The following is a 26,968-nucleotide window of genomic DNA, read 5'->3' on the forward strand; positions in this document are numbered from 1 at the left end:
AATGGATCAAAAGGACAAAATTGAAATGAAAAAAAGATAAAGGACTAAGTTGTTACCTAAAATAAAATTAAGAGACTAAAAGTGTAATTTTGCCATTCTTTAAAAAGTTTGAGAGATGGTTTCGATCCTTGTTTATAAGTAGCGACAATTTTCATATTATAAGTTGGTTTTGTGTAGTTGTGTTATTTCACATTATAAGTTTGTTTTGTGTAGTTGTGTTAGTATCAACAATGGTTTTTAAGATGGTATCAGACTCATTTTAAGACCTACTCACTTCGTTTTTAAATATATGCAAAATTGATTTTTTAGAATCATTCATTTAATGATGTATGTGGTTCATATTATGAACCACATACATCATTAATTGAATGAATTTAAAAAGTCAATTTTGCTTATATTTAAAGACGGAGGGAGTATTGGATTATTTGTTATCAGATTTTCGCTATCACGCTACCCATCATTTGTTTTTACGCACCAAGTCAATAGTGTTGGATATGAGGGGGTGTTAAAAGAGTTCCAAATCAGTTAAAAGATAATTTAAATATGTGTTTATAAGTGATGAGAATCATCACCTCACAAGTCTGTTTTGTGAATTTGTGTTACGCCGAAACACAAATTCGAAGAGATTCGGTCATTGTTTATTGATTAAGTTTGTTTGTCCACACTCCACACTTTCGGTTATTGTTATTGTTTATGGATATGCAATTCTTTAGTTTTGGGATGTATTTTTACCGCGAATATACTAATTTAGTAAGTTTTCACTTGATCTTTATCTTTGTAAGTTTACTGATTAATGTCATGAGTTTTGAAGTCTCATGATGTGTGTGTATATTTTTCAAAATCAACATAACTCATACTTGTAAAAAGTTAAAATAGCAGGATGAATACGAGTCCTCATGTTTTTGGTAGCCTAAGATATTCCAAGTGAAAACCAGAAGATAGACTATGTATCCAATAATCTTGTGTCTTCTTTATACCAGTTCTCAAAATTCAAGCATTTACTTGCATAGAGGAAACATACAGAATAGGATATGAATTTTAATCAAATTTATAAGCTATTTCCCTTATGAAAATAGTTGTCTAAGATGCATCCTCTGTAGTTTTTTATTTTGAATGTTTCCGTCTGATTCTATGGTTGATGCTGTAAATAACTTGTTTGGTTCCCTAAAGTAATGCATCATAAAAGGAACAAGATGTATTTATATTTTTTGAAACAGCAAAAATGTTATTCAATAACACATACAAGGAGTGGCCACATACTACAAAACGCTAACATGTTACTGACAACCCCCTTGCCGGAACCGAGACAAACAGCTGCTCCTGCAGGTCGAAACATAAGACAGGGAGTACCAGAAAAACTCTTCCGCCTCCCACAATTTGTCATCTCTGTCTAATTTAGTGAAATGTAAGGACAAGCATAGACTAACAGGATGTTGTTATAGGTTCTGAACAATAGAGTTAAAGGTCTGTGCTACATATAAACTCCTTTGTCACACCATATACCTAAAGGGGTATGCAGAATTTCCTTTCATATAGCGACTGTGATCAACTTTTTCTTAAGAAAATAGTAATAAACCATGCATGTTAGTCAAAATTGCAAATAAGCCAAAGCTGATTTTTATAACTGATTATCTCTATATATAATCAAATACAAGTAGTTGCACACAATAACCAAAAAGAAAAGTACATGTATTTAAGCACATTATCAAAGTTAGCACATTTCTTCAGCCCCCGCATGATTTTCATATTTATTGAAATTTAAATATGCTCCATTAAATTGTGTAGATCCAAATAAAATTTCGTCCGACCAATCATATTTTTGCAAATTCAATAGTTTTCTTCCCATCATGAGCTTTGCTGAAGAAATAGTTGAAATAGTCGGAGAACACTACTTGTTTATAATGTGGTTCCTCTCCATTCTCCAACACTTCTGGCAAAGTACCAATGACAGCATCAGGTGCTGGGTTGACAAAGATTGGCATGGAGATCCTAGTTTTGTTTCCATCAACAACCACTCTATGCTCTATACTTTTGTACCTTCCATTGCTCATTATCTGTAGCACATCCCCAATGTTGATCACCAACGCTCCATTAACAGGAGGAACATTTATCCAACTATCGCCGTCTTTGCCTCTTACATAAAGTCCGCCAATATCATCTTGTAGAAGGACAGTGATTGATGATATATCAGAATGAGGACCTACTCCTGATACAAGTTCAGGTTCAGGACAAGCAGGGTAGTAATTGAAGCCTAATATCATTGCACCCATTAACGCGTATTCTCTTTCTTTGTCTAACTCCTTCACATTCAGTTTCTTAAGAAGCACTTTTAGCAACTTTCTAATAAAAGCGTCAGCATATTTCATATATTCTAGTGCTTGATTCCTGCAAAAAAAGATAGTCAATCAAGACTGATATCAATATTTATATTCAAACTTTCAAAAAAATTAGTAAAGTCTATCGCGGTTCAACCTATTTCCACCCTGCTTGAACTCTTATAAACATTGTACCCTTATATACACTAAGCTACATTCAAATAGCTCACATCACATGACAAACAAAAGAGTAAATAGTTCAAATTTCCACTCCATTATTACTCTTCATCTTGTAAATATGACTTTGGTCCTTTGTATACTTGTTTGTACATGACTCATAATTGGAATAAGCTTCCTGATGTTTTGTGTGTAGAAAAGTTTACTAATTATTTTCTATGCAATAAGCACAAAAGGGTACAATAAACAGTTTATGATTTATAAAGAAATTCAGATATCTTTATTTACATTTTCTTCTCTGTTCATAAACAATTGTACAAAAACTAAAATAAAATGGTGATTTCTCCATTCCCGTCATCTATTCCAAAAAATCAATTCCATTCTTCACTACCATTTCATATTCAATCTCTTAATAACATATAGGCCAAATACTACGTTTGGTCCTTTTACTTTGACAGAATTCCCAAGTTAGTCCTTTAAGTTTCAAATAGGTTCTTTTAGTTGATAAATTATTTCACCGTTACCCCTGTTGTCAGTTAATAATTAACTAATGCTATGTAGCCGTTAAGTTGTTGATTTGAATCAAAACGCTGCCTTTTAAAAGCTCTAGGGTGTCAAAATGTTACGTTTAATCGCCGCGAATGATCATTCTAGCACTATAAATGATCATTTGTGACCATTAAACATAGTTTTTTGACACCCTCGAGCTTTTAAAAGGCAGCATTTTGATCCAAGTCAATAACTTAACGGCTACATCAACATCAGTTAAATGGAGACTGACATCAGGTTCATGAGAAAATATCACATAAATAATAAATTTAATTAGTATACTCTATCACTACAATTATTTTACACATGCGTCTAATGATGTCACGTCAATTAATGAATATAAAAACAGATAAGTAATCATATTTATTGACAAGTTGACAACACTTCATTGGAAGAATGTGTATAATAATTGTAAAGAGTATATTAATTAAGGTAATACATAAAGCAAATCATATATAGATAAGGAGAACTATTACTTACTTGCATACAACAGGCCAATATGCATGAATTTTCTCTTCTGAAGTATACACAAGCTGCAAGTAATCCTTCCACTCCAACACTGACTCAGCATGAGGGCTAAAACTAGTGGCCAACCTCACAACTTCAGGCGGTGAATTCTCTTTCACAGATTTCTTCTCTTCAACTGGTAATTCAAAGAACTTGTGGACAGAAGCTTTCAAATCATCAAGGACGTTAATGGGTATACCATGATTCACAATTTGGAAGAAACCCAATTTAGTTGCAGCACTAAAAATTGAATCTTGAACATCTGGGTCATCCCAGTTTGTGAAATCAATGATGGGTATTGATTGTTCTTCTGAGTCATGGGGGATAATTTTGCATGAGTCCAATCTAGCTTGGATAGGTTGGATATATTGGTGAGGAATATTAGGGAGATTTAGATCAGCAAGACCTTTTACACCATTGGCTTGGTTAACCAAAAAATCAATTAGATTATTGGGGGTTGACATGATTTAAATATAGTGGTTGGGAATTAAGAACTTGGAATAAGAGCAAGCACTAAACTGAAGCAAGTAACTAGATTCTGAGTTTGCGAAAGTTAGCAAACAAACAAAAAAAAAATGGAGTAAGAGTGTTTATAATAGCCATAAAGCCACCTTTGTTGAATTTTGAATGACATTGCAGTAAAGTTTGTGGAAAAATGTCAGGTTCCGTGTTTGATTGTGAACGCCATGATAATGAGCAATATATTTTGAGAGAAAACTTTAAAATTGCTTTTTTGACAATGAATAGTTCTTAAGTAAATTATACTTTTATCTCTAATGGCAGTTAACAACGGTTGTTAACTACCGTTGTGTTCATGATAAATTCAACTCAGTAGCCATAATTCCAAACACTCACTCCATCATCATCTTTCTCTCAAATTTTCACTCTCCCTAAAAAAGCACTATCAAATCATCCAAAAAAAATTTCCACTAAAATCACAAGTAAGTTATCACTTATGCTATTGTCATACATTTTAGTTAGTATATGTGTTTATATGTTTATAATTTTAGTTGTTGTTTAATTATTAAATTTTGAATTTTTGTTTTTAATATAGTTATGTTGTAGATCTGAAATGCTATTAACATATATTATGAATACCTCTTATAATGAAGTTATATTGCTTAAATTTATAATTTTTTTTCGAATTTTATAAAAAAATTAGGATTTGAATTTTTGTTTTTATTATAGTTATGTTGTAGATCTGAAATGTTATTAACATATATTATGAATACCTGTTATAATGAAGTTATATTGCTTAAATTTATATATATATTTTTTTGAATTTTTATAAATTTTTTAGGGTTTGTTTAGGATTTTTAGGGTTTATGTCAAATTTTCTCTACAAGTGTTTGAATGAGTTTTTCATTGATTATTTTTAATTTCTAATTGTATAGATTTGAAAAAATGGCCGGGTGGGTCGACGTTCATGCACAATTCAACGGCGGAGAACCTCAGAGGTTGAAGGTTCAGTGCCTTGTTGTAACGTTAAGAGGTCTCAAGGATGAACTGACTGAATTCAACCAAGGAGTCAACCTCAGAGACACAAGGAGGGTGGAACACGTTCGGTATAAACGTCCAACGCTCGACGAGTAAAGAGTATCATTCACTTGGGTGGAATTAACGAACAACGAAAACGTGACGAGCATGTTTTGGGAGCAAAACATGTTCCAGTGGATTGATATGCGGGTGACGTTGTTGAGATCAACTAAAGATATCATCAAAAGTTTGATTCTGCCAGAAGATCGTCATTAGGTACCGAATGAATGCACCATCCAGCTACAACAACTGTCTTCCTTTGAACGGGGTAATTCAAACTTGCCAAACGACATGACTCCAATGTTCTACCGGCATTCCCATTGTTCCTATCAAAAGATTAAGTTTTTGTTAGGCCGGTTTAAATGAAGTAATTGAAGTGTCAATGAATGGACCTGGTTCTTTTGACACTTGAATACCGTCATTTAAACCAAACCTAACAAGAATTTAATCTTTTGAATGGAACTATGGGAATGTCGGTCGAACATTGGAGTCCTGCTGCTTGGCATGTTTGAATTTACCCCATTCAAAGGTAACACAATTGTTGTAGTTGGAAGGTATAAACGTCCAACAACAACAATTGTCTTCCTTTGAATGGGGTAATTCAAACTTGTTAAACGGAAGGAATCCAGCATTCGATAAACATCTTGAATACTGGTATTGAAGTGTCAAGGAATGCACCCCATTCTTTTGACAATTGAATACCATCATTCAAGATGCTCATCGCATGTTGGAGTCCTGCTATTTAGCAAGTTTGAATTTGCCCCATTCAAGGGTAAGATAATTGTTGCAGTTGGAAAGTACATTCCGAAATGTAATGTAATGTGATAACGTATATAGTTGAATATGCATAATACATTTTGTTTTGAATGGAACAATAATTATCTTATTTATTCACTTTTCGAATTTATTTATTCATTACTCAATTTTAATTAGTTGAATTCACGTTAGATTTAATTAGTTTTTATTCGAATACGCAATTATTCAAAACGCGACTTTAATCGAAATTATTCCAAATGCGATTTTAATTAAAATTATTCAAAACGCGAATTTATTCAAAGTATCAATATGTCAAGCAAAATGTACCATAAAAAAAAACATAAAAAAAGATTCAAAATAATTTGATATTACAACCCATTACATTTAATCATCTTCCACATACACAAGTCAATTGGGTCGTCCTCGACAGTCCCTAGGGCACCTGCTTTTGGCTGAGGACCAAAATAGCATGTCCTCCCGCTCCTCCTCAACCTCGAATGATTATACACCAGCACCTTCGAATCCTTCTTTTTGATGGATCCATCACATGTGATTCCGTGTCATGTCATCGGTGATTTTTATTTCTTCTTGTCATTACCCTCCTTCTTCTTGTTCAACTCAACGTTTCCCTGATTCTGAGACATATCTACATAAACAAATCAGCGATCAAAACCTACATCATGACGTAACAATTCTACAATAATTCATCAAAACCTAAACTAATCCTAAAAATTATACCGTAACTAATCGTAACAATTCTATCACAAATTCATAACAACAAAATTTCATAACAAACCTAAACTAATCGCAATGATTATACAACAATTCATCTAATCTTAAAAATTCTACCATAATTTCATAACAATTCTAACAATGTAAACAATTCTAACCTAAACCTAACAATTCAAACAACCTAAACTATCATAAAATCAATAAACCTTTATAATCGCAATTTAAGCAAAAAAAAAAAAAAAAAACTAATAAATCAATCACACAAAATAGAAATGTAATAGGATGGTAACAACTTACTTGATTTTGTGAGCGTAATTGGCGTTGAATCTGCAACAATTGGGAAAAATGACACCTCTTGATCTTCAATCCGCAACTATGGAGTTTTGGAAACTCCTATGTTGTTTTGTTCATATAACAGAAAGCAACGACAGTTAACTGTCGGCGCATAGCTTAACGGTTGTTAATTGCCGCTGGGGGTAAAAGTGTCATTTACTTGTGTCAATAGGAAGTATTCTATGTCAGAAAAACAATTTTCAAACTTTTATGACAACTTTTTTGGTTAGACTTTTATGTGTTTAGTCTCTGCAAATAGGGGTTATTTAAAAAAGACTAAAATATGGTTTTAGTCCCTGCAAATATGCCTCGTTTTGGTTTTAGGCCCTGGTAAAAAAAAATTTTGTTTTTGGTCCCTGCAAAATTTTTTGTTTTTGAAAATAGTCCCTAAAAAATTTTGCAGGGAACTTTTTTAAAAACAAAATATTTTGCAGGGACCAAAAACTACAAAATTGGTTCAGTTATAATGTGCCACGTATGCAAATCTTCACAAAAGTGGGGTTAGGGACTATTTTCAAAAACAAAAAATTTTGCAGGGACCAAAAACAATTTTTTTTTTTAACCAGGGACTAAAACCAAAACAAGACATATTTGCAGGGACTAAAACCATAATTTAGCCTTTAAAAAATGGTCTATGTATTCTTTAATCCTGACATTTTGTCCTACCAAAATTTAATCACTTAAAAATTGGTCATGTGCCCCAATTAATTACTGCTACGTCATTGTAATTACAAACGTAAAATTACAAAAATACCCCTATCATTAGTGATGTGGTGGCAGTGATTAAGTGGGGAGAAGGACGAAAGTTTTAGTGATTAAATTTTGGCAGGGCAAAATGCCTCGATTAAGGAATACAGGGACCAATTTTTAAATGACCCCTATTTGCAAGGACTAAACATATATAAAAGCCTTTTCGGTTATACTCACATTATATTTTTACTTTATTTTATTATTATTATTTTTTTGTAAATTTATGTTGTTCAACGATTGTTACAGGAAATGATTGTTCAAATAACACTTTGTTGTGAATTCGTTGAAAATCACACCAATAAAATACTTGATGTGTGGAACAAATTAATAAAGCAACCAATATCAAAGTGGGTGAAAATAATAAACACAGGAAAAAGTAGAAAATGCGAGAGAAAGAAAGAGAGAAAATACGAAAATTTGTTTACCTAGTTCGGTCTAATACTAACCTAGTCTGCTGATGAGATTAGCCATCTGTTCCACTATTATGATGAGTAACTTTACAAAAGAGATATCAAAGGTTTACAAGAATCAGTCTTCAAACCTAATGCTACCCAAAGTCTCAATCTCTTCTCGTGACTAAGAGACACAATCCTAATAGTGTTTCCCAAGGTGAATCAATCTCAACCCAGTGTTTGTTGCCAAGAGCACCTCCAAGAAATCCAATTTTGAGTCACTCTCCAACAATCTCCACCTTGACTCTAAATTAGTGATGATGTCAATTTAACGATCAATCACCTTGTTGATGTCTCCTTGCTTCATCTTCCCTTGCTTCCACCTACACCAAGTAGCTCTACAAGTTTTCCACCCAACCTCTTCAACCATCGGAATGCCTTCCGCCTTCTTGAATCTTGTAAGTCCTTATAGGTGGGTTTAAAATCGGAGTTAGAATTAGAGTCGGAGTCGGAGAAGATTACCTCATTTTTAGCTTTCTTTGTTTGACCCATGAAGCAAAGATCATCTTGATCCTTGTTTTTGGCATCACTATTATTGGAGGTAACTTCATCTTCATCCCAAGCAATGTAGGCCTTTCTTCCTCTTGAGTTTTGATTGGGTCCGGATCTTCCTATTTCTTTAGCAAGTTCTAGACATTCATTCTTGTAATGTCCTACTTTGCCGCAACCATAGCAACTAGCCACTTTCTCATCACTATCCAATTTTTTTCCTTTCATTGAGGCCTTTCTAAAGTTCACTAGATTCTTGTTATTGTGCTTTAACCCATTTATTTTAATGTAACCGTTGTACCGCCTAACATACATGCTCATTTCCTCTTCATTTATAGCATCATCATCGGATTCATCATCATTTTGAACCGAAGAGGTAAAGATGAACGAAGTGGTGCTTAAAGCAATGGACTTCCTTTCCTTGTTCTTAGAGTCATCCCCACTTGACTTGAAGCAATTAATCTCATGTTCATATTCCTTTAATTTTCCAAAGAGTGTAATCATACTAAGAGCATCGAGATTTTATGATTTCTTGATAGCGGTAACTTTGGGCTGCCATCCCTTTGTCATACATCTCAAAATTTTATTAGTGCAATCTTGGTTTGAAATTGTTTTACCAAGGATTTGCAACTTGTTTACAATTTGAGTAAATCTCATCTGCATGGATGAGATGGTTTCACCATCTTTCATATAAAAAAGCTCATATTGTTGCACAAGGGTATTAATTTTTTATTGTTTAACTTCATTGGTTCCTTCGTGAAGGGTTTCCAATGCATCTCACATATCTTTGGAGGTCTTACAATGAGATACGGAATGATACTCATTAACCCCAAGAGAGGAGATGAGGATATTTCGTGCCTTCAAATCGTATTGGACCTTCTTTTTGTCATCATCGCTCCAATCGGCTTTAGGCTTATCTTGCGGTTGAAACCACCCGTTGGCCACGACATCCCACACATCCATATCTACCGATTGGATGTGAACGCTCATCCATTCTTTCCAATAGTCGTAATTTTCTCCATAAAAGTTAGATTCTCTATTATACGCCCCCTTCGGCTCCTTACTAGCCATATGGATCAACTCTTCCGGTAGTTACCCGTAAGAAGAGACCAGACTCTATGATATCACTTGTTGTTCTATATGGATAGATGGTTACCAAGCTAGAAGGGGGGGGGGGGGGGGGTGAATAGTTTTTTAAAAGATTTTCCAGAGTTTTAATAAAAACCGATATTAACAAAATTGACTATTGGATTCGTGCTCGAACAATCACAATCAATGAATCAAAAAGACAAATATATGTGAAATAAGATTTAATCTTAGAATTGAGAGATTCAAGATTCAAGATTGAAATCTTATTATATAATCAAATGTTAATATTCCTTGAACAATGTACAAAACAATATACAATTTCAAACCAAACCTATATGAACAAAATTACTAAGCTATCAAATCAAAAACATAATACATGTGTAATTGAAGAATTGAATAGATTTTAAAATCAATTGATCTAAGCAAATTATATGAAACCTAATTCAACAAATTAGATTGATTTTCAATGAAAAACAACTTAGATCAATACTAGCAATTATCCTAACAATTATTCAATTAATTACATGCAATGGTTAAAATGTAAAGAGGATAGGAAAAAGAGATAATACCGATATTTTTATCGGTGCTGGTAACCTTAGCTTTCAAGTCGATCAAAATTGTTCCTTGGCACCTAAGAAATAGGTGGCAAAAATGCTTGAAACTTTGCTCCTCTAGGTCTTTCTTTGTAACTCACATTTTTAGGGAGGGTAACCATTGTGCAGACAAATTGGCAGACATTGGTTTTTCTATTCAATCTCAATTTTGGTGGGATAGTATTCCTAGAGAAATTATATGGGATTATGCTATAAATAGATTGGGTTTACCTCTTTTTAGGTTTTGTTAACCTTGAGGGTCAGGTTCTTGTCCCCCCTCTTATTTGTTGTTCTTTCTTTTTTTATTATCAATCTAATGGGACTTGTCAAGACAAGTTTCCTTCTCTTAAAAAAAAATATAGTAGCTCTCTCTTTCTCGTCCTCGCTAGAGTTATGTCTACTCTTCTTGATGAAGTACGCTTTCACGAAGGTCATCCACTATGTAACAAATGTTGAATACAATGTTTTTACAAGAGTTTCTTGTAATTAAAACCTAATTCTTCAACTCCTATGTAAAACACTCCCCCAAACTTCAAGTAACCCTTCAATTTGGTGCTCCTTGAATCTTCGAATTTTTGATTACCCGTGCACCCCTGCGAACTCTTCACTCAAGCCTTCGATGCTACGTCCGGTAAACGAATCCCCTTCAACTTCAAGAACGGTTAGAAAGACCCCCAAGTCCTTTGGAGGTGGAATGAGTTTATTCATGTCCGTTGAAGCCCTGATTAAGCCCAATTAATCTTCTTGAGAGAACCAACTTACAATTCCTACTAGCACCTTAGAGAATCTATAGACTCAAAGAACAAAGTCATTCTAAGAAAAAGTGTTTAATCTTGAAGAATGCATGAACAATGATTTTTTGAGACCTAGAGAAAATAGTTGGAAATGATTCAATAATTTTGGAGTAAAGAGGAGGAGACAATATTAAGGGGAAGTTAGTAAGGCCAAATTTTCGCACAAAAACAACTGAGTGAATCGATTAATTAAACAAGTCAATCGATTCAGACACCAAGATAAGCCCAGACACAAGGAGAGATTGCAAGTCATGTGATATGTGAAACGATTTAAGCTGCCCAGATGAAGGTCTGAATTGAGTCAGGATTGATTTGAATCGATTCAGAGAGTGTCAGAGAGTTTATGATGCGAATCAAACATGAATGATACGATCCAAACATGAATCGATTCATAAACATCATGAATCGATTCATATGAAGTCAGAGACTTAAATGAGATGATTTAGTCAAGGTTGAATCGATTCATGCAGATAAAGGACACAAATGAACATGTACCGATTGTTTCACTAGGGTGCTTTAAAAGAATCTAAAATGAAAAGTTAGACTAACAACATCTAAACTAACCAACATAGAAATAGAACCAAAGAGGCAAACATCATCAAAACTATAGCTAGATGCTTCACTCGGTAGAGAACACAGCAAGAGTATAAATTTATTTTCATCCTCAAGATGCACCTCAATATTCTCCAAGTCATCAACGATTTTGTTGAACTTCTTAAGTTGCTCCATGATGACCTTTGACTCTACCATCTTGAATGAGTAGAGTTGTTGCTTTAGGAATTGCCGATGAGCCAATTACTTTGTCATATACAAAGAATCCAACTTTAAGCACATCGATTCCGCGGTTGGTTCCTTTGCTACATCTCTCAAAACTTTATCCCCGAGGCACAAAATAATGGCACTCCTGGTCTTGTCCACCATCTCCGTCTTCTCTTCTTGTGACATGGTGACCGGTAACGCACCTTTAGCTTTCAATACTTTGTCACACTTTTTCTATATTAAAACCACTTCCATATTTACCTTCCATAACCCAAAATCATTATCTCCGAAAAATTTCTCAATATTACACTTTGAACCCAAGATAATTGATTATTGTTTGATCCTTGCCCCACGGTGGGCGCCAATTGTTGTGAATTCGTTGAAAATCACACCAATAAAATACTTGATGTGTTGAGAAAATTAATCAAGCAACCAATATCAAAGTGGGTGACAATAATAAACACAAGCAAAATTAGAAAACAACGCGGGAAATAAAGAGAGAATACATTTGTTTACCCAGTTTGGTCCAATACTAACCTAGTTTAGGGGAGAGAGCAGCCGTTCCACTATTATGATGAGTAACTTTACAAAAGAGATATCAAAGAGTTACAAGAATCAGTCTTCAAACCTAATTCTACATAAAGTCCCAATATCTTCCCATGACTAAGAGACTTAATCCTAATAGTGTTTTACAAGGAGAATCAATCCCAAGCCTAGTGTTTGTTGCCAAGAGCAAACTCTACAAACCCTAGTTTTCTTGATGGCTTCTAAACCCTTGTTTTTGCCCCTCTGTCCCTCTCAAGGTTTCATCTGATGCAAAGTCTATATTGATGGTAAGAGCATCCCTAAAAAAATTGGAACAAATCTGAGCCCATAAAAATACGTTCTATTTTTATTCTACTGACAATATCGGGCACCGATTTTACCAAATCGGGCGCTAATTTTTGTCGAATGGGAAGGCTCAAAACATAGCCAAAATCGGGCCTCGCTTTCTCCAAATCGGCCATCGATTTTGAAACCTCCATAATTCCAATTTTGAGTCACTCTCCAACATACTTTGTGGAATTTTGAATGACATGTTTGTAGCAATATAGTGTTGGAAAGTGTTAGTTTGTAATTCAAACCTTAATCATGTTTGTTTAGTTAGTTATTGTTAGTTACTTGTTTCTTAAGTAACTAAGTGATTTTCCTATTTTCTAGCTAGTTTGTTACACCTTTGTTTGTTACTTGGGGTGCAAGTATTAGAGGAACACCTTTGTCAATATATATATATATATATATATATATATATATATATATGGGGCATATCACATGAGAATGGCTAACTTATGTGAGAATGGTGAGAATAAATTGCAGCCATCGCATTAAAAGCAATGAATGAGATTAAAACACCACTTAAGTGACTCATGTGTCAGGCATGTGACCATTCTCTCTCTCTTTTCCATCATTCAAGCGTGCGCTTCTTCATTCATGTTTGTCACTGATTTTTCTTCTCCCTCTTTTCTGAATTTGCAGTTCCACTTCACTAATTCTTCACTAATTCTTGTATACCTTTCGAATATCGTATTTCATCCCCTTATGTCAAATTCCATCTAATTTCTTCTAATTACTTAACTTCTTTTTGGGATTTAGGGATTGGATTATTTCAATTTTTTCTTCCCAATTTCAATTTTGATTTTGAGGGTTCTTTCCTGCGTTGCGTTTTCTAAGTGTTGCTGGTTTGGTATTTGTGCAATCAAACTTCCAAAATATCAGAGAGGTGTAAATTCATAATTCAGTTCTTAATGGTACATGTATATAACACAACTGTCTTGTCTGTGAACTGGACTTTTAATTTTGTTGTAACCTAAGTCTGTTTTGGTCTGTGTTGATTTTGGTGTGTAGCTATTTTGGTTTTGATGTTTTGTGCCCTTGCCTAGTCTCTCTGTTATATTTTCTTAAGAGTTCCTTTGCGTTAGTTTTCATGGTTTGGTTTTGATGTTTTATACAATTAAGGAGCAAATTCTGTGACTGCATTGCTTCCTTCCTGTTATGCCAGTTTTTGTTCAAGCCTTATTTCTCAATTATGAATTTGTGTAGAATCAAGCAATAGCTAAAATTGTGCAATTATTTTATAAACCAAACCAAATACTATTAATGATGCAGTTCAAGTGCTAAGCAACCATGCCAAGGCCAAAACAAAACATTAAAGTAAATTACATGATCCGTTCATACTCTCAAAGTTAGAATACAGAACTACAATCCAAAATTGAAAATAGTCTAAAAGCAAATTGAACTTCATCTTATCCAAAAGTAAAATGTAAAGTTAAGAATCTTATCATGATAAAATAAATACCCAAAAGTACATACAAAATATTAAATATTCTTACCAAAAGCTATGAAGAGGATTTTGTGGGACAATTGCGACTATCGTGGGATGAGAATCGCTTACAAGTTTTACAAAGCCTTGTTCTCTTTTGTTGTTGCTCTATTGCCTTCTCTTTTCCCCCTTTAATCCGTTTTCCACAACCTTTGGTATTTGACGGTTCAGGTGGAAGAACATGAATTTTTTTAGGTACATTGAATCCAATAAAAGCCTCCACATCATCGGAGGGTGTTGATTCAACATCGCTCCTCATATTAGACAATTTCGATTCAATACTACAACCTTCTTTGTAAACAAGGAGCAATTTCTCTTTATCTGTACCAGCCATATGCATGCATTTAAACATCTGTGCCCATGCTTTTGAAATTAATATCTTCTCACTTTCAGCTTTAGAACATGCCTCCAATACATTTCCATCACAATCAAATACCGGTCTACTTGTTGCCAATTTAGTCCATCTATTGACAATGTAATGACTTGAAATTTTACTAAAACCTTTCCCCTTTAATACAGAAAGAATATGTCGGCATGGAATACCTTCAGAGTCAAACATTTTGCATGAACAATGTGCAATGTTATTAGAAAGACTCAAAGCAACCTCTCTATGTTTGGTCACCTTTGTTTTATTGATCACAACATTATCAAGTATATAAAAAATTAAATTATCACCTTCCTGTTTTGTTCCTTCAATGCCGCAATTTACACATGAATTCCTAACTCACTCTGAAATATGTAAAAATTTTCATGAGTATAAATCTCTCTACCATGCTTCTCTAAATCCACGTGCATCTTCAATGCTGGAATAGAATGAAGTGTAGCATTATCTGCCAGAAGTTCTTTGTGCCTCTGTGCTTCTAAAGCAGAATCAAATTAAAGCGCATCCAAAATTCAACCAAATTAAGCTTCTTATTCAAAAAGTGCCCAAAGAATGAATTTTCACTCTCTGATCTTGAGGTTGTTCTCAAAATTCCAGCCATAAATATATCTTTAAAATAAGCTGGTATCCACATGCGTCTAAGTTCATACATTGTAGAAAGCCAACCATTTTCTTCCAACCCAAAATCATTAATAATATCATTCCATTCAAATTCAAATTCTTCAGAGGACTCTGAGTTCCAAAAGTTATGCTTTGACGATGATGATTCACACCGGTGAATGGTGCAAAAATCTGATGATATTTATTTGTACTATATGTAGTGTCAAATGAAACTACATCTCCAAACAAAGAATAATTTTTTCGACTAATGCCATCAGCCCAAAACACATATTTTAACTTCCCTACATTATCAGTCACATACTCATAGAAGAATGAATTATTAATTTCATGTTTTCTTTTAAAATTTTCAATGAACATATCTGCATTTGAATCTTTGATCAATTCTTTCATATTCCTTGAATTTTTTTGTAAATCTCTTTGTGTGCATCCTATATTTTCATAAATCCCAACTTGCTCCTTCAATATTTGATAGCCTTTCGAAGTGCCCACATTAGCTCTATTGCAAGAAAACAATAAATTTTTATGAACATTGTTGACACTCCTTACTGACCTTAATAACTGTTTCTTTCTAGGTGAGACAAGTGTGTGTGAATGACCATCATAAAATTTGGAGATTTCAAATTTACCCTCATCAGTTCTCTTGAACACAATCCTTGCTTTACATCCCTCTCGTGTCAAATTTCTTTTTCTTCCTTTAGGCAAATAATCATCACTAATAAGCAATTCAGGCTCATCTACCTTTTTTTCCACTTTAAATCCCTCTTTTGAGCAAAGAAAATATTTTCATTTGACACCAATTTTATCTTTTGTTTCAGTATAATTACGCACACTAAAACCAGCAACATAAGCATAATTTTTATAGAAATCATCCCCTTCTTTTAAAGTATCAAATACCTTACCAATCACAGGTTTCAGCTCTGCATCACAGTTTAGAATCCATTCCTCCGACTTGTTTGCTAACTCATCAAATTCTTCTTCTATAGGTGAATCACAGTCAACTTCATTATCATCCATCTCCATACTAATATTCCTATAAATAAACACAACATTATCAATAAAAGTAAAAATAAAGAAAGAAGGAAAAGAAAAGAAAGAAACGTAAGATATAAACTTCCATAAAAATAAAATTTACATGTGAGCTTTACGATATGAAAAAGAATATAAGTAAACAATAACTCTATCACCATTTTCTTTAAGAAATAATAATAATAACCCTAACACCATTTGAAGGAAGAAAGAAAAAAAAGTAATCGATTGACAAATTATAAAGTATCAAAAACAAATAAACTGTTACATGTTATCAATGTTTGAGGGAAGGAAGAACAAACATTTGAAGGGTGATAGCGACGATAAAAACGGCGACGACCGCAAAACAACGACGATGAAAACGGCAACAAATGCGATGATGATGGTAAGAAAAACTGATGTTGAAGCAGTAGTGTTGAAACAAAAAACGATTGAAGCAAAAATTTTGGGACGAAAAAATGAGATTGAAATGTGATGAAATAAAAAACGTTTGTAGCAGTACTGAGTAAGAGAGAAAAAAAACGTCCAAGCACTGTGAGGAAGAAGCGCGCGCGTGAATGATGGAAAAGAGGGAGAGAATGGTCACATGCCTGGCACATGAGTAATTTAAGTGGTGTTTTAATCTCATTCCTTGCTTTTAATCCGATGGCTGCAATTTATTCTCACCATTCTCACATAAGTTAGCCATTCTCATGTGATAAAGTAGAAATAAAGAGAGAACACACGAAAATTTGTTTACCTAGTTCGGTCCAATACTAAATATATATATATATATATATATATATATATATATATATATATATATATATATATATATATATATATATAGTGATTCCTCAATGAATAAAGTAGAAAACAACGCAAGAAATAAAGAGAGAATACACGAAAATTTGTTTACCTAGTTCAGTCCAATACTAAACTAGTCTAAGGGAGAGAACATCCACCCGTTCCACTATTATGATGAGTAACTTTACAAAAGAGATACCAAAGGGTTCCAAAAATAAGTCTTCAAACCTAATTCTACCCCAAGTTCCAATATCTTCCCGTGACTAAGAGACTCAATCCTAATAATGTTTCCCAAGATGAATCAATCCCAACCCTAGTGTTTGTTGCCAAGAGCAAACTCTACAAACCCTAATTTTCTTGTTGGCTTCTAAACCCTTGTTTTTGCCTCTCTCTCTCCATCTCAAGGTTTAATCGGATGCAAGGTCTATATTTATGGTAAGAGCATCCATCATAAAATTGGAACAAATCTGAGCCCATAAAAATACGTTCTATTTTTATTCTACTAACAATATTGGGCACCAATTTTACCAAATCGGGCACTAATTTTTGTCAAATGGGAAGGCTCAAAACACAGCAAAAATTGGGCCCTAATTTTGGCACCTCCATGCTAATATTTGTCGAGTGGGAAGGCTCAAAACACAACCAAAATCGGGCCCCGATTTCTCCAAACCGGCCACCGATTTTGGCACCTCCATAATTCCAATTTTGAGTCACTCTCCAACACACTTTGTGGAATTTTGAATGACATTTTTTTGACAATATAGTGTTGGAAAGTGTTAGTTTGTAATTCAAACCTTAATCATGTTTGTTTAGTTAGTTATGGTTAGTTAATTGTTTCTTAAGTAACTAAGTGATTTTCCTATTTTCTAGCTAGTTTGTTACACCTTTGTTTGTTACACCTTTGTTTGTTACTTGGTGTGCAAGTATTAGAGGAACACCTTTGTGTGTGTATATATATATATATATATATATATATATATATATATATATATATATATAGTGATCCCTCATTCTCTCTTTCTCATAAGAGTTTTTCTTCATTCTTAAGTTACAAACACAAAAACCCTAATCCACCTTGTTCTATAGGCTTATCCACCTGGTACTATATAGTAAAACACCATTGTTGCTCTAAAAATTGGTATCCAGAGCCATACACTAGTTTGATCCAAGAAGAATATCAATCATGAATTCCGATCGGAATATTGCTGCGCACTTACCAATCCTTGATGAAATGGAAAATTGGGACAGGTGGGTGAAACAGATGAGAGTCATCTTTGGATTTCAAGATGTTCTTGAAATTGTTAGCAATGGATTGAATCACTTCCAGAAACCCCACTTATGTTTAAAGAAATGCACACAAAGAAGCCAAGAAGAAAGATTGCAAGGGTCTCTTTTACATTCATCAGTGCGTGCACAACAAGGTGTTTGAGAAGATTGTTAATTCAGATAGTTCCAAGGAAGCATAAGATACTCTTGTGAAGTATTTCAGTGGAGATGACAAAGTAAAGAAGATTAGGCTACAGTCATTGAGAAGACAATACGAATTACTTAAGATGAAGAAAGAAGATAAGATAAAAGATTATTTCTCATCTGTTCTAACAATCACAAAGCAGATGAAGATTTGTGGTGAGACTCTTTTTGATAAATCAGTTATGGAAAAAATCCTGAGAACCCTTCCATCTCAGTTTGATCACTTGGTGATAACCATTGAAGAAACCAAGGATCTGAATGAAGTAAAGATTGAAGAACTTCAAGGAGCATTAGAAGCTCATGAGATGAAGGTAACTAGTAGGAAAGAAGAGAAAGATGAAGAACAATCCCTCCTTGCAAGATTCAAGCAAGAAGAATCCATGAAAGAGTACTGGAAGAAGAAAAAGGGAAAGAATCATCAGAAGCATGGTGACAAGCCTGAATCTTCAAAGAGTGGAGGTAAATCTTCTAAGAATCAAGGGAAGAAATTTAACAAGAAGAATGTACAATGCTTTAATTGTGAGAAGTATGGACATTATGCTTCTGAATGCTGGTTCAATAAAGATAGAAATGGAAAGAACAAAGATCAAGAAGCAAATGTTTCTCAGGAAGATTCACATTCTGATGATGATACAGTCATTTTGATACTTGGTATCTTGATACTGGATGCTCAAATCATATGACTGGTAAGAAGGAATGACTAAGTGAATTTGATGATAGAAAGAAAACTAGTATGAGATTGGCTGATAACAGAAGTATGAAATCACAAGGTATAAGGAATGTAACCATACAAGGCAAAGATGGAAATAAAGCAATGATTGAGAAGGCGCTTTATGTAATTGGAATGAAGTGTAATCTCATAAGTGTATGTCAACTCATAGAGAAATATTATTCAGTAACAATGGAGAATGATACCTTGAATATGTACAATCCTGAAAAGAAGCTTATACTACAGTGAAATATTACAAGGAATAGAACTTTCAAAACCAACATAATGATTAAGGAGGAAATGTGATATAAATCTTCAATCAAAGATGATGAATCTGAACTTTGGCACAAAAGGTATGAACACTTGAACTTTAGAAGCTTATGTTTACTGAAAACTAAAAATATGGTGATTGGGGAGTTAAATGTGAAGATCGTTGAAAAATCATGTAGCATATGTTTAGTAGGGAAGCATTCTAGGTCAGCTTTCAAGTCTGAATTAAAGATGAGAGCAAAGCATGTATTGAATGTAGTGCATTCAGATATCTATGGACCTATAAAAGTTCCTACTTACAGTGGAAATAGATATTTCATCACTTTTGTGGATGAATACTCAAAGATGCTATGGTTATACTTGATAAAGCTCAAAAGTGATGCTTTGGAAGTATTTAAGAAGTTCAAGGTGTTACCTGAGAAACAAAGTGGCATGAAGCTTAAGATTCTTATAACATATGGAGGGGGTGAATATACTTCTAAAGATTTTGAATCTTACTGCACAAATCAGGGTATAATCCATGAAGTTACAACTCCTTACACTCCTTAACACAATGCTCTTACTGAAAGGAAGAATAGATATTTGCTTGATATGGTCAGGAGTATGTTGAAAGAGAAAAAGATACCTCATGAATTTTGGGGTGCAGCAGTCAACACTGCAACTTATATTCTAAATAGATGTCCTACTAAGAAGATGAAGGATAAGGTGCCTGAAGAGATTTGGTCAAGAAGGAAACCTTCAATCAATAATTTGAAAGTTTTTGGTTCAATCTTCTATAAGCATGTTCCTGATTCAAGAAGAAAGAAGCTAGAGGACAAAAGTGAAGCTATGATTTTGGTTGGCTATCACAACACTGGAGCTTATAGATTGCTTGATCTACACTCTAAGAAGATTTCAATAAGTAGAGATGTGAAAGTGTTAGAGGAAGAATACTGGGATTGGAATTCAAATGAATGCAGTGTGTATGAAAAAAATGTTATCATTGAAAATAAGAAGGAGTCTGATGAGCTTCTCACAAATGAAGAAGTTATTTCTGAAGAGGTATCATATGAGGAGCCAACAACTATAGCCAGACCACAAAGAAACAAACAAATGCTAAGGAGATTGCAGGATTGTCAAGTAACTAGTGATGATGAGATAGGTTCTGATGGTGAGTTAGTGCATTTTGCAATGCTTGTAGACACTAAGCCATTATATAAACTAAAATCTAGTGGGAAGAATCAGACATGGGAATTGATTAAACTACCTGATGGTAAGAAAGCAATAGATGTTAAATGGGTCTTTAAGTTGAAATTGAATCCTGAAGGGAAGATTGTGAAGCACAAAGCTAGACTTGTGGCTAGAGTTTTCTTGAAGAAGGAAGGCTTTGATTATACTGAAGTGTTCTCACCAGTTCCAAGACATGAAACCATCAGACTTGTGATAGCACTTGCAACTAGCAATGCCTGACCTCTGTATCATTTAGATGTAACGTCTGCTTTCTTGAATGGTACACTAGACGAAACTGTGTATGTCACTCAACCCCCTGGCTTCATAATCAAAGGGAAAGAAGATAGAGTTTTCAAATTAAATAAAGCTTTGTATGGATTGAAACAAGCACCTAGAGCGTGGAATAAAAGAATTGAAAAATTCTTTGTTGAACAATGTTTTAAGAAATGTCTAGCTGAGCATGGAGTTTATGTGAAAGGGAGTGAAGGAACAAGTTTACTGATTATATGTATGTATGTATGAAGAATTCAAATCAGTCATGAAGTCTGAGTTTGAAATGACTATTTAGGTAAGCTTGCATATTTCTTAGGCTTGGAAATTCTCAGAACTACAAAGGGATTGATACTCCATCAAACCAAATATGATACTGAGATCCAGAAGAAGTTCAATATGTTAGATTTCAACTCATCCATCACTCTTGCATATGCTAACAACATAAATGAAGTAAAAGAAGAAGATAAAGGTGTGGATCCAACTATATTGAGAAGGCTCATTGGTTTATTGAGATATTTATGTCAAAGCAGACTAGACATAAGTTATTCAGTTGGAATTGTTAGCAAGTTCATGAGTAACCCTCTCAAAACTCATTTCTTAGCAGCCAAGAAGATTATAAGATACATACATGGTACATTGCAGTATGGAATTTTATTCCCTGAGGCACAAGAAACTGAGCAGCTCAGCATGATAGATTACTCAGATGCAGATTGGTGTCGGGATAAAAGAGATAGGAGAAGAACTACAAGTTTTGTGTTCATGCTGCAAGGAGCACCTATTTCATGGTCATCTAAGAAGCAACCAATTGTTGCTCTCTCAAGCTGTGAAGTTGAGTATGTTGTAGGCTCATCTGCAGCTTGTCAAGCCAACTGGTTACAAAATGTGTTAGAACAGTCGATGATCAAGCTTAAGCAACCTATCAAGCTTCTAATAGATAACAAGTATGCCATAAATCTAGCTAAGAACCATATTTCCCATGGTAAAAGCAAACACATTGAGACTAAATTCCACTACTTAAGGGATCAAGTGAACAAATGCAAGATCAATATTGTCTGAGATGTGTAACGCCCTATTTTATTATTTATTTATTTTATTGAGTTTAGATGTCTTTTTATAATTTAGTCGATTTATTTTGATGAGTGATATTTTGTTATGTTATATGTTGGTATTTATTAGAAATATATTTGTTATTTGGTGTAGAAATATATATGTTATTTGATGTTGAAATATATATGTTATCTGGTGTAGAAATATATATGTTATCTGGTGTAGAAATATATTTCTTATTTGGTGTACAAATATATGTTATAGAAATATATATGTTATAGAGATATTTGTTATAGAAATATTTGTTATTTGTTATAGAAATATTTTATATATATATATATATATATATATATATATATATATATATATTAGAATAGAATATAGAGACTTGGAGGACATATTTGGAAATAAGAGAAAATAAGTAGGTTAAGGATTTATATAAAAAGGGAGAGTGAGAATTAAAAAAAAATAAGGATTACGTGCAAACTGCTTTTGGGAGAAAAAGGGAGAAAGTGAGAAGTCAGAGAAAGAGAAGAGGAGCAATCTCGTAGAGACCGATCATCTAATCTAAGGTAAGGGTGAGACTAGCTTTCTCTAATAATGGGTTGTATAATTCTAAAAAAGGGTTTAACCTTGTAGTTGTTGTTAGTATTGATGTTTTGGGAATTAGGTTTAGAAGTTGTAATTGGTTGATTTAAGAGTAGATAATCTGATGAATTAGGGTAATAATTGGTGTCCAAGTTGCAGATTAATCATAGGTTAAGTTTCCTATCAAATTTGGGATTTGGGTGGATGAAAAATTGGGTTTTTGGCTGAAAACTGGTCTGTTCCCGCAGTGCTGTCTGTCGCAACTCGCCACAGCGAATAAATTTACTCGCCTCGCGAGCTGCATAGTGACAGCATACCCTATTCGTGTTCTTGCGTCTTTTTCACATGTTTCTGTTTTTAATTGGCATTTGGTGTAAACATGAAAGTTTTAGATAATTTCGTTAGCTTTCCAATGGCTTTGGTTTGACTTGAAAATGATTTTTAGTTTTTGAGATATGATGAAAATACTTCAAGGAGGTCTTAGTGAAATCTTATGAAAATTCAGCATAACCATTTCTAAGTTAATCCAAAACTTATGGGATGATTCCAAACCTCAAAACTAGAAGTACTATGAGTTCAATTAAGGTGTTTAAGAGTATTTAACCTATGTTGTGAGTTGATCTTGGGATATGAATGAAAGTTGTTATTAAGTTATAGACTTACAGAGAGCCTGAATCAAATGATTAATGATTGTTGGTTAGTGTAAGATATTTATATAAGGTGTTGAAAATGTATGATATAGAAATTATTATTGTTTATATCATTCAAGTTGTTATTATTGATGTTACTATGTTGCAAGATGTTTATGTTGTGTTTTTGCTACTGTTGAACCATTATTGTCATTAAGTTGCAAGTGTTGGTCTAAGTTACAAAGTTGTAAGATGTTGTTCCAAAGTATTGAAGTCATATAAGTTGTTGATGTTGTCCAAGTTGTAAGTTGTTGAGTCCATGCATACTCATTTGAAGTTGAGGGCTTGTTGCCCTGTGTGCTTTTGCTCTTACATTGAGGGCTTGATGCTCTGTGGGGGGTTTTGCTCTTATGTTGAGGGCTGGATGCCCTGTGAGTGTATTTATGTTCTTTATGTTGAGGGCTTGATGCCCTGGTTGGTACCACATGCATGATTAAGAAGTTGAAGTTGCATATGTTGAGTTTAAGAAGTTGAAGTTGCATATGTTGAGTTTAAATTGTAGAAGTTGCATTGACGTTGTCGTTAAGTTGTCATTTCTCAATTAGTTGTTAATAAAGAACTAAGTGATGTATTAATATTTATTAATCGTTGTTGTTTATATTGTTATAAGATAATGTATATGATGTGTTGTTTATGTTGTTATAAGATGATGTTTATGATGTGTTGTTTATGTTGTTATAAGATGATGTTTATGATGTGTTGTTTATGTTGTTATAAGATGATATTATGATGTGATGTTTATGTCGTTATATGATGATGTTTATGATCTGATTATTATGTGCTATATGATGTTGTATATAATGTGATGAATATGAAGTTAATGATGATTAGAAGTTGGTTGAGTTATTAATGAAGTATTATAAGAAGAGTTAATGTTATTAATTGATGAAGTTTAAGTTGTTAAATGCTTTTGATGAATTATATGCTTATTATTATTGAATGTGAAATCTCACCCATTCTGCTTGGAAATGTTGTCCTCACAATTGCGTAACTTGTAGGTAATCAAGAATAGTTGCGGTCGTGAGTGGATTCTCTCACGTGTGTCTTAGGTGCTCTGATACGTAACGGGATGAGAATTTTGTTGTTGATTTCTATTCCTTACGTATACTTTTATGGAATAACTTTAAGAGATTTTATATATGTTGAGGCCTTAGTGCCAAAGATGTTTAAATGTTGAATAAATTCCGTTGCGATGAAATAATTGATATGTTGTTGAATTTGAAGGATAAATAGTTATTTTATTCCGTTTATGATTTTATGAAAAGAAGTGTGACATTCAATTTATGTTGAAATACTCTAACTTAAATGTGAAATTTTCAAGTTGGGAAAACAGGATGTTACAAGATGCATCCTCTGTAGTTTTTTTTAAAGAGGTATGCATAATTTCCTTTTATCGTAGTAATTGTGGTCAATTTTTTCTTAAGAAAATAGTAATAAACCATGTTAGTCAAAATTGTAAATAAGCCAAAGTTGATTATCTCTATATATAATATAATCAAGTACAAATAGTTGCACACAATAACAAAAAAGAAAATTACGTATTAAAGCAGATTTTCAAAGTTAGCACATTCTCTAGCAAACTTCTTCAGCCCCCGCACAATTCTCATGTTGATTGAAATATAAATATGTTCCACTAAATTATGTAGATCCAAATATTATTTCGTCGGACCAATGTTGACTTAAACCAACATGGCAACAACCATGATGAATGCAAATCATATTTTTGCAAATTCAATAGTTTTCTTCCCATCATGAGCTTTGCTGAAGAAATAGTTGAAATACTCCGAGAACACTACTTGTTTATAATGTGGTTCCTCTCCATTCTCCAACACTTCTGGCAAAGTACCAATGACAGCATCAGGTGCTGGGTTGACAAAGATTGGCATGGAGATCCTAGTTTTGTTTCCATTAGCAACCACTCTATGCTCTATACTTTTGTACCTTCCATTGCTCATTATCTGTAGCACATCCCCAATGTTGATCACCAACGCTCCATTAACAGGAGGAACATTTATCCAACTATCACCATCTTTGCCTCTTATATAAAGTCCACTGTTATCATCTTGTAGAAGGACAGAGATTGATGATATATCAGAATGAGGACCTACTCCTGATACAAGTTCAGGTTCAGGACAAGCAGGGTAGTAATTGAAGCCTAATATCATTGCACCCATTAAAGCGTGTTCTCTTTCTTTGTCTAACTCGTTCACATTCAGTTTCTTAAGAAGCACTTGTAGCAATTTTCTAATAAAAGCGTCAGCATATTTCATATATTCTAGTGCTTGATTCCTGCAAAAAAAGATAGTCAATCAAGACTGATATCAATATTTATCATCAAACTTTCAAAAAAGTTAGATTCAAATCTGAAAATAAGCTTATCTTAGTAAATAGATCATGCTTGCTCTTGGATTTTTTGACTAGGTCAGACCTATTTATTTATGCAAAGTCTACCTCAGTTCAACCTATTAATCATGTCCACCCCCGTTTTTTTCCTTTCAAGTAGCCCAGTGGATAGAGCTCATCCAATTTAATTGTGAAGAAGAGTGTTCGGGGTTCGAATCCCGACCCCTGCATATAAAATGCAATATCCCTACCAACAGCTAAGCTCACGTGGATATCATGTCCACCCGCTTATATAGATAAAGAGAACAATTACTTACTTGCATACAGCAGGCCAATATGCATGAATTTTCTCTTCTGAAGTATACACAAGCTGCAAGTAATCCTTCCACTCCAACACTGACTCAGCATGAGGGCTAAAACTAGTGGCCAACCTCACAACTTCAGGTGGTGAATTCTCTTTCACAGATTTCTTCTCTTCAACTGGTAATTCAAAGAACTTGTGGACAGAAGCTTTCAAATCATCAAGGACGTTAATGGGTATACCATGATTCACAATTTGGAAGAAACCCAACTTAGTTGCAGCACTAAAAATTGAATCTTGAACATCTGGGTCATCCCAGTTTGTGAAATCAATGATGGGTATTGATTGTTCTTCTGAGTCATGGGGGATAATTTTGCATGAGTCCAATCTAGCTTGGATAGGTTGGATATATTGGTGAGGGACAGTAGGGAGATTTAGATCAGCAAGACCTTTTACACCATTGGCTTGGTTAACCAAAAAATCAATTAGATTATTGGGGGTTGACATGATTTAAATATAGTGGTTGGGAATTAAGAACTTGGAATAAGAGCAAGCACTAAACTGAAGCAAGTAACTAGATTCTGAGTTTGCGAAAGTTAGCAAACAAACAAAAAAAAATGGAGTAAGAGTGTTTATAATAGCCATAAAGCCACCTTTGTTGAATTTTGAATGACATTGCAGTAAAGTTTGTGGAAAAATGTCAGGTTCCGTGTTTGATTGTGAACGCCATGATAATGAGCAATATATTTTGAGAGAAACTTTTTTGACAATGAATAGTTCTTATTGAAATAAGTAAATGATACTTTTATCTCTAATGGCAGTTAACAACGGTTGTTAACTACCGTTGTGTTCATGATAAATTCAACTCAGTAGCCATAATTCCAAACACTCACTTCATCATCACCATCATCATCTTTCTCTCAAATTTTCACTCTCCCTAAAAAAACACTATCAAATCATCCAAAAAAAATTTCCACTAAAATCACAAGTAAGTTATCACTTATGCTATTGTCATACATTTTAGTTAGTATATGTGTTTATATGTTTATAATTTTAGTTGTTGT

At 33.7% G+C, this 26,968-nt stretch overlaps 1 protein-coding gene across 3 annotated transcripts; it reads right to left on the bottom strand.

Annotated features, from left to right (window-relative positions):
- Window positions 1-1,594: 1,594 nt before the first annotated feature.
- On the bottom strand, window positions 1,595-26,638 carry LOC25488887 (feruloyl CoA ortho-hydroxylase F6H1-3). Of its 3 annotated transcripts, none has more exons than XM_039832318.1 (2): window positions 25,921-26,638; window positions 1,595-2,385 (listed from the first exon to the last, which is right to left on the bottom strand). In XM_039832318.1, the coding sequence occupies exons 1-2, from the start codon at window positions 26,409-26,411 to the stop codon at window positions 1,812-1,814; spliced, it is 1,065 nt and encodes a 354-aa protein (XP_039688252.1). In that variant the 5' UTR covers window positions 26,412-26,638; the 3' UTR covers window positions 1,595-1,811. The 3 variants fall into 3 exon arrangements, with proteins under 3 accessions (XP_039688252.1, XP_013459496.2, XP_039688251.1); XM_013604042.3 differs by lacking the exon at window positions 25,921-26,638 and adding an exon at window positions 3,522-4,245; XM_039832317.1 differs by lacking the exon at window positions 1,595-2,385 and adding an exon at window positions 24,845-25,549 and having other exon boundaries at window positions 25,921-26,635.
- Between the last annotated feature and the right edge of the window lie 330 nt (window positions 26,639-26,968).

The sequence above is a fragment of the Medicago truncatula genome, chromosome 3, assembly GCF_003473485.1.
Source record: "Medicago truncatula cultivar Jemalong A17 chromosome 3, MtrunA17r5.0-ANR, whole genome shotgun sequence".
NCBI lineage: Eukaryota > Viridiplantae > Streptophyta > Magnoliopsida > Fabales > Fabaceae > Medicago > Medicago truncatula.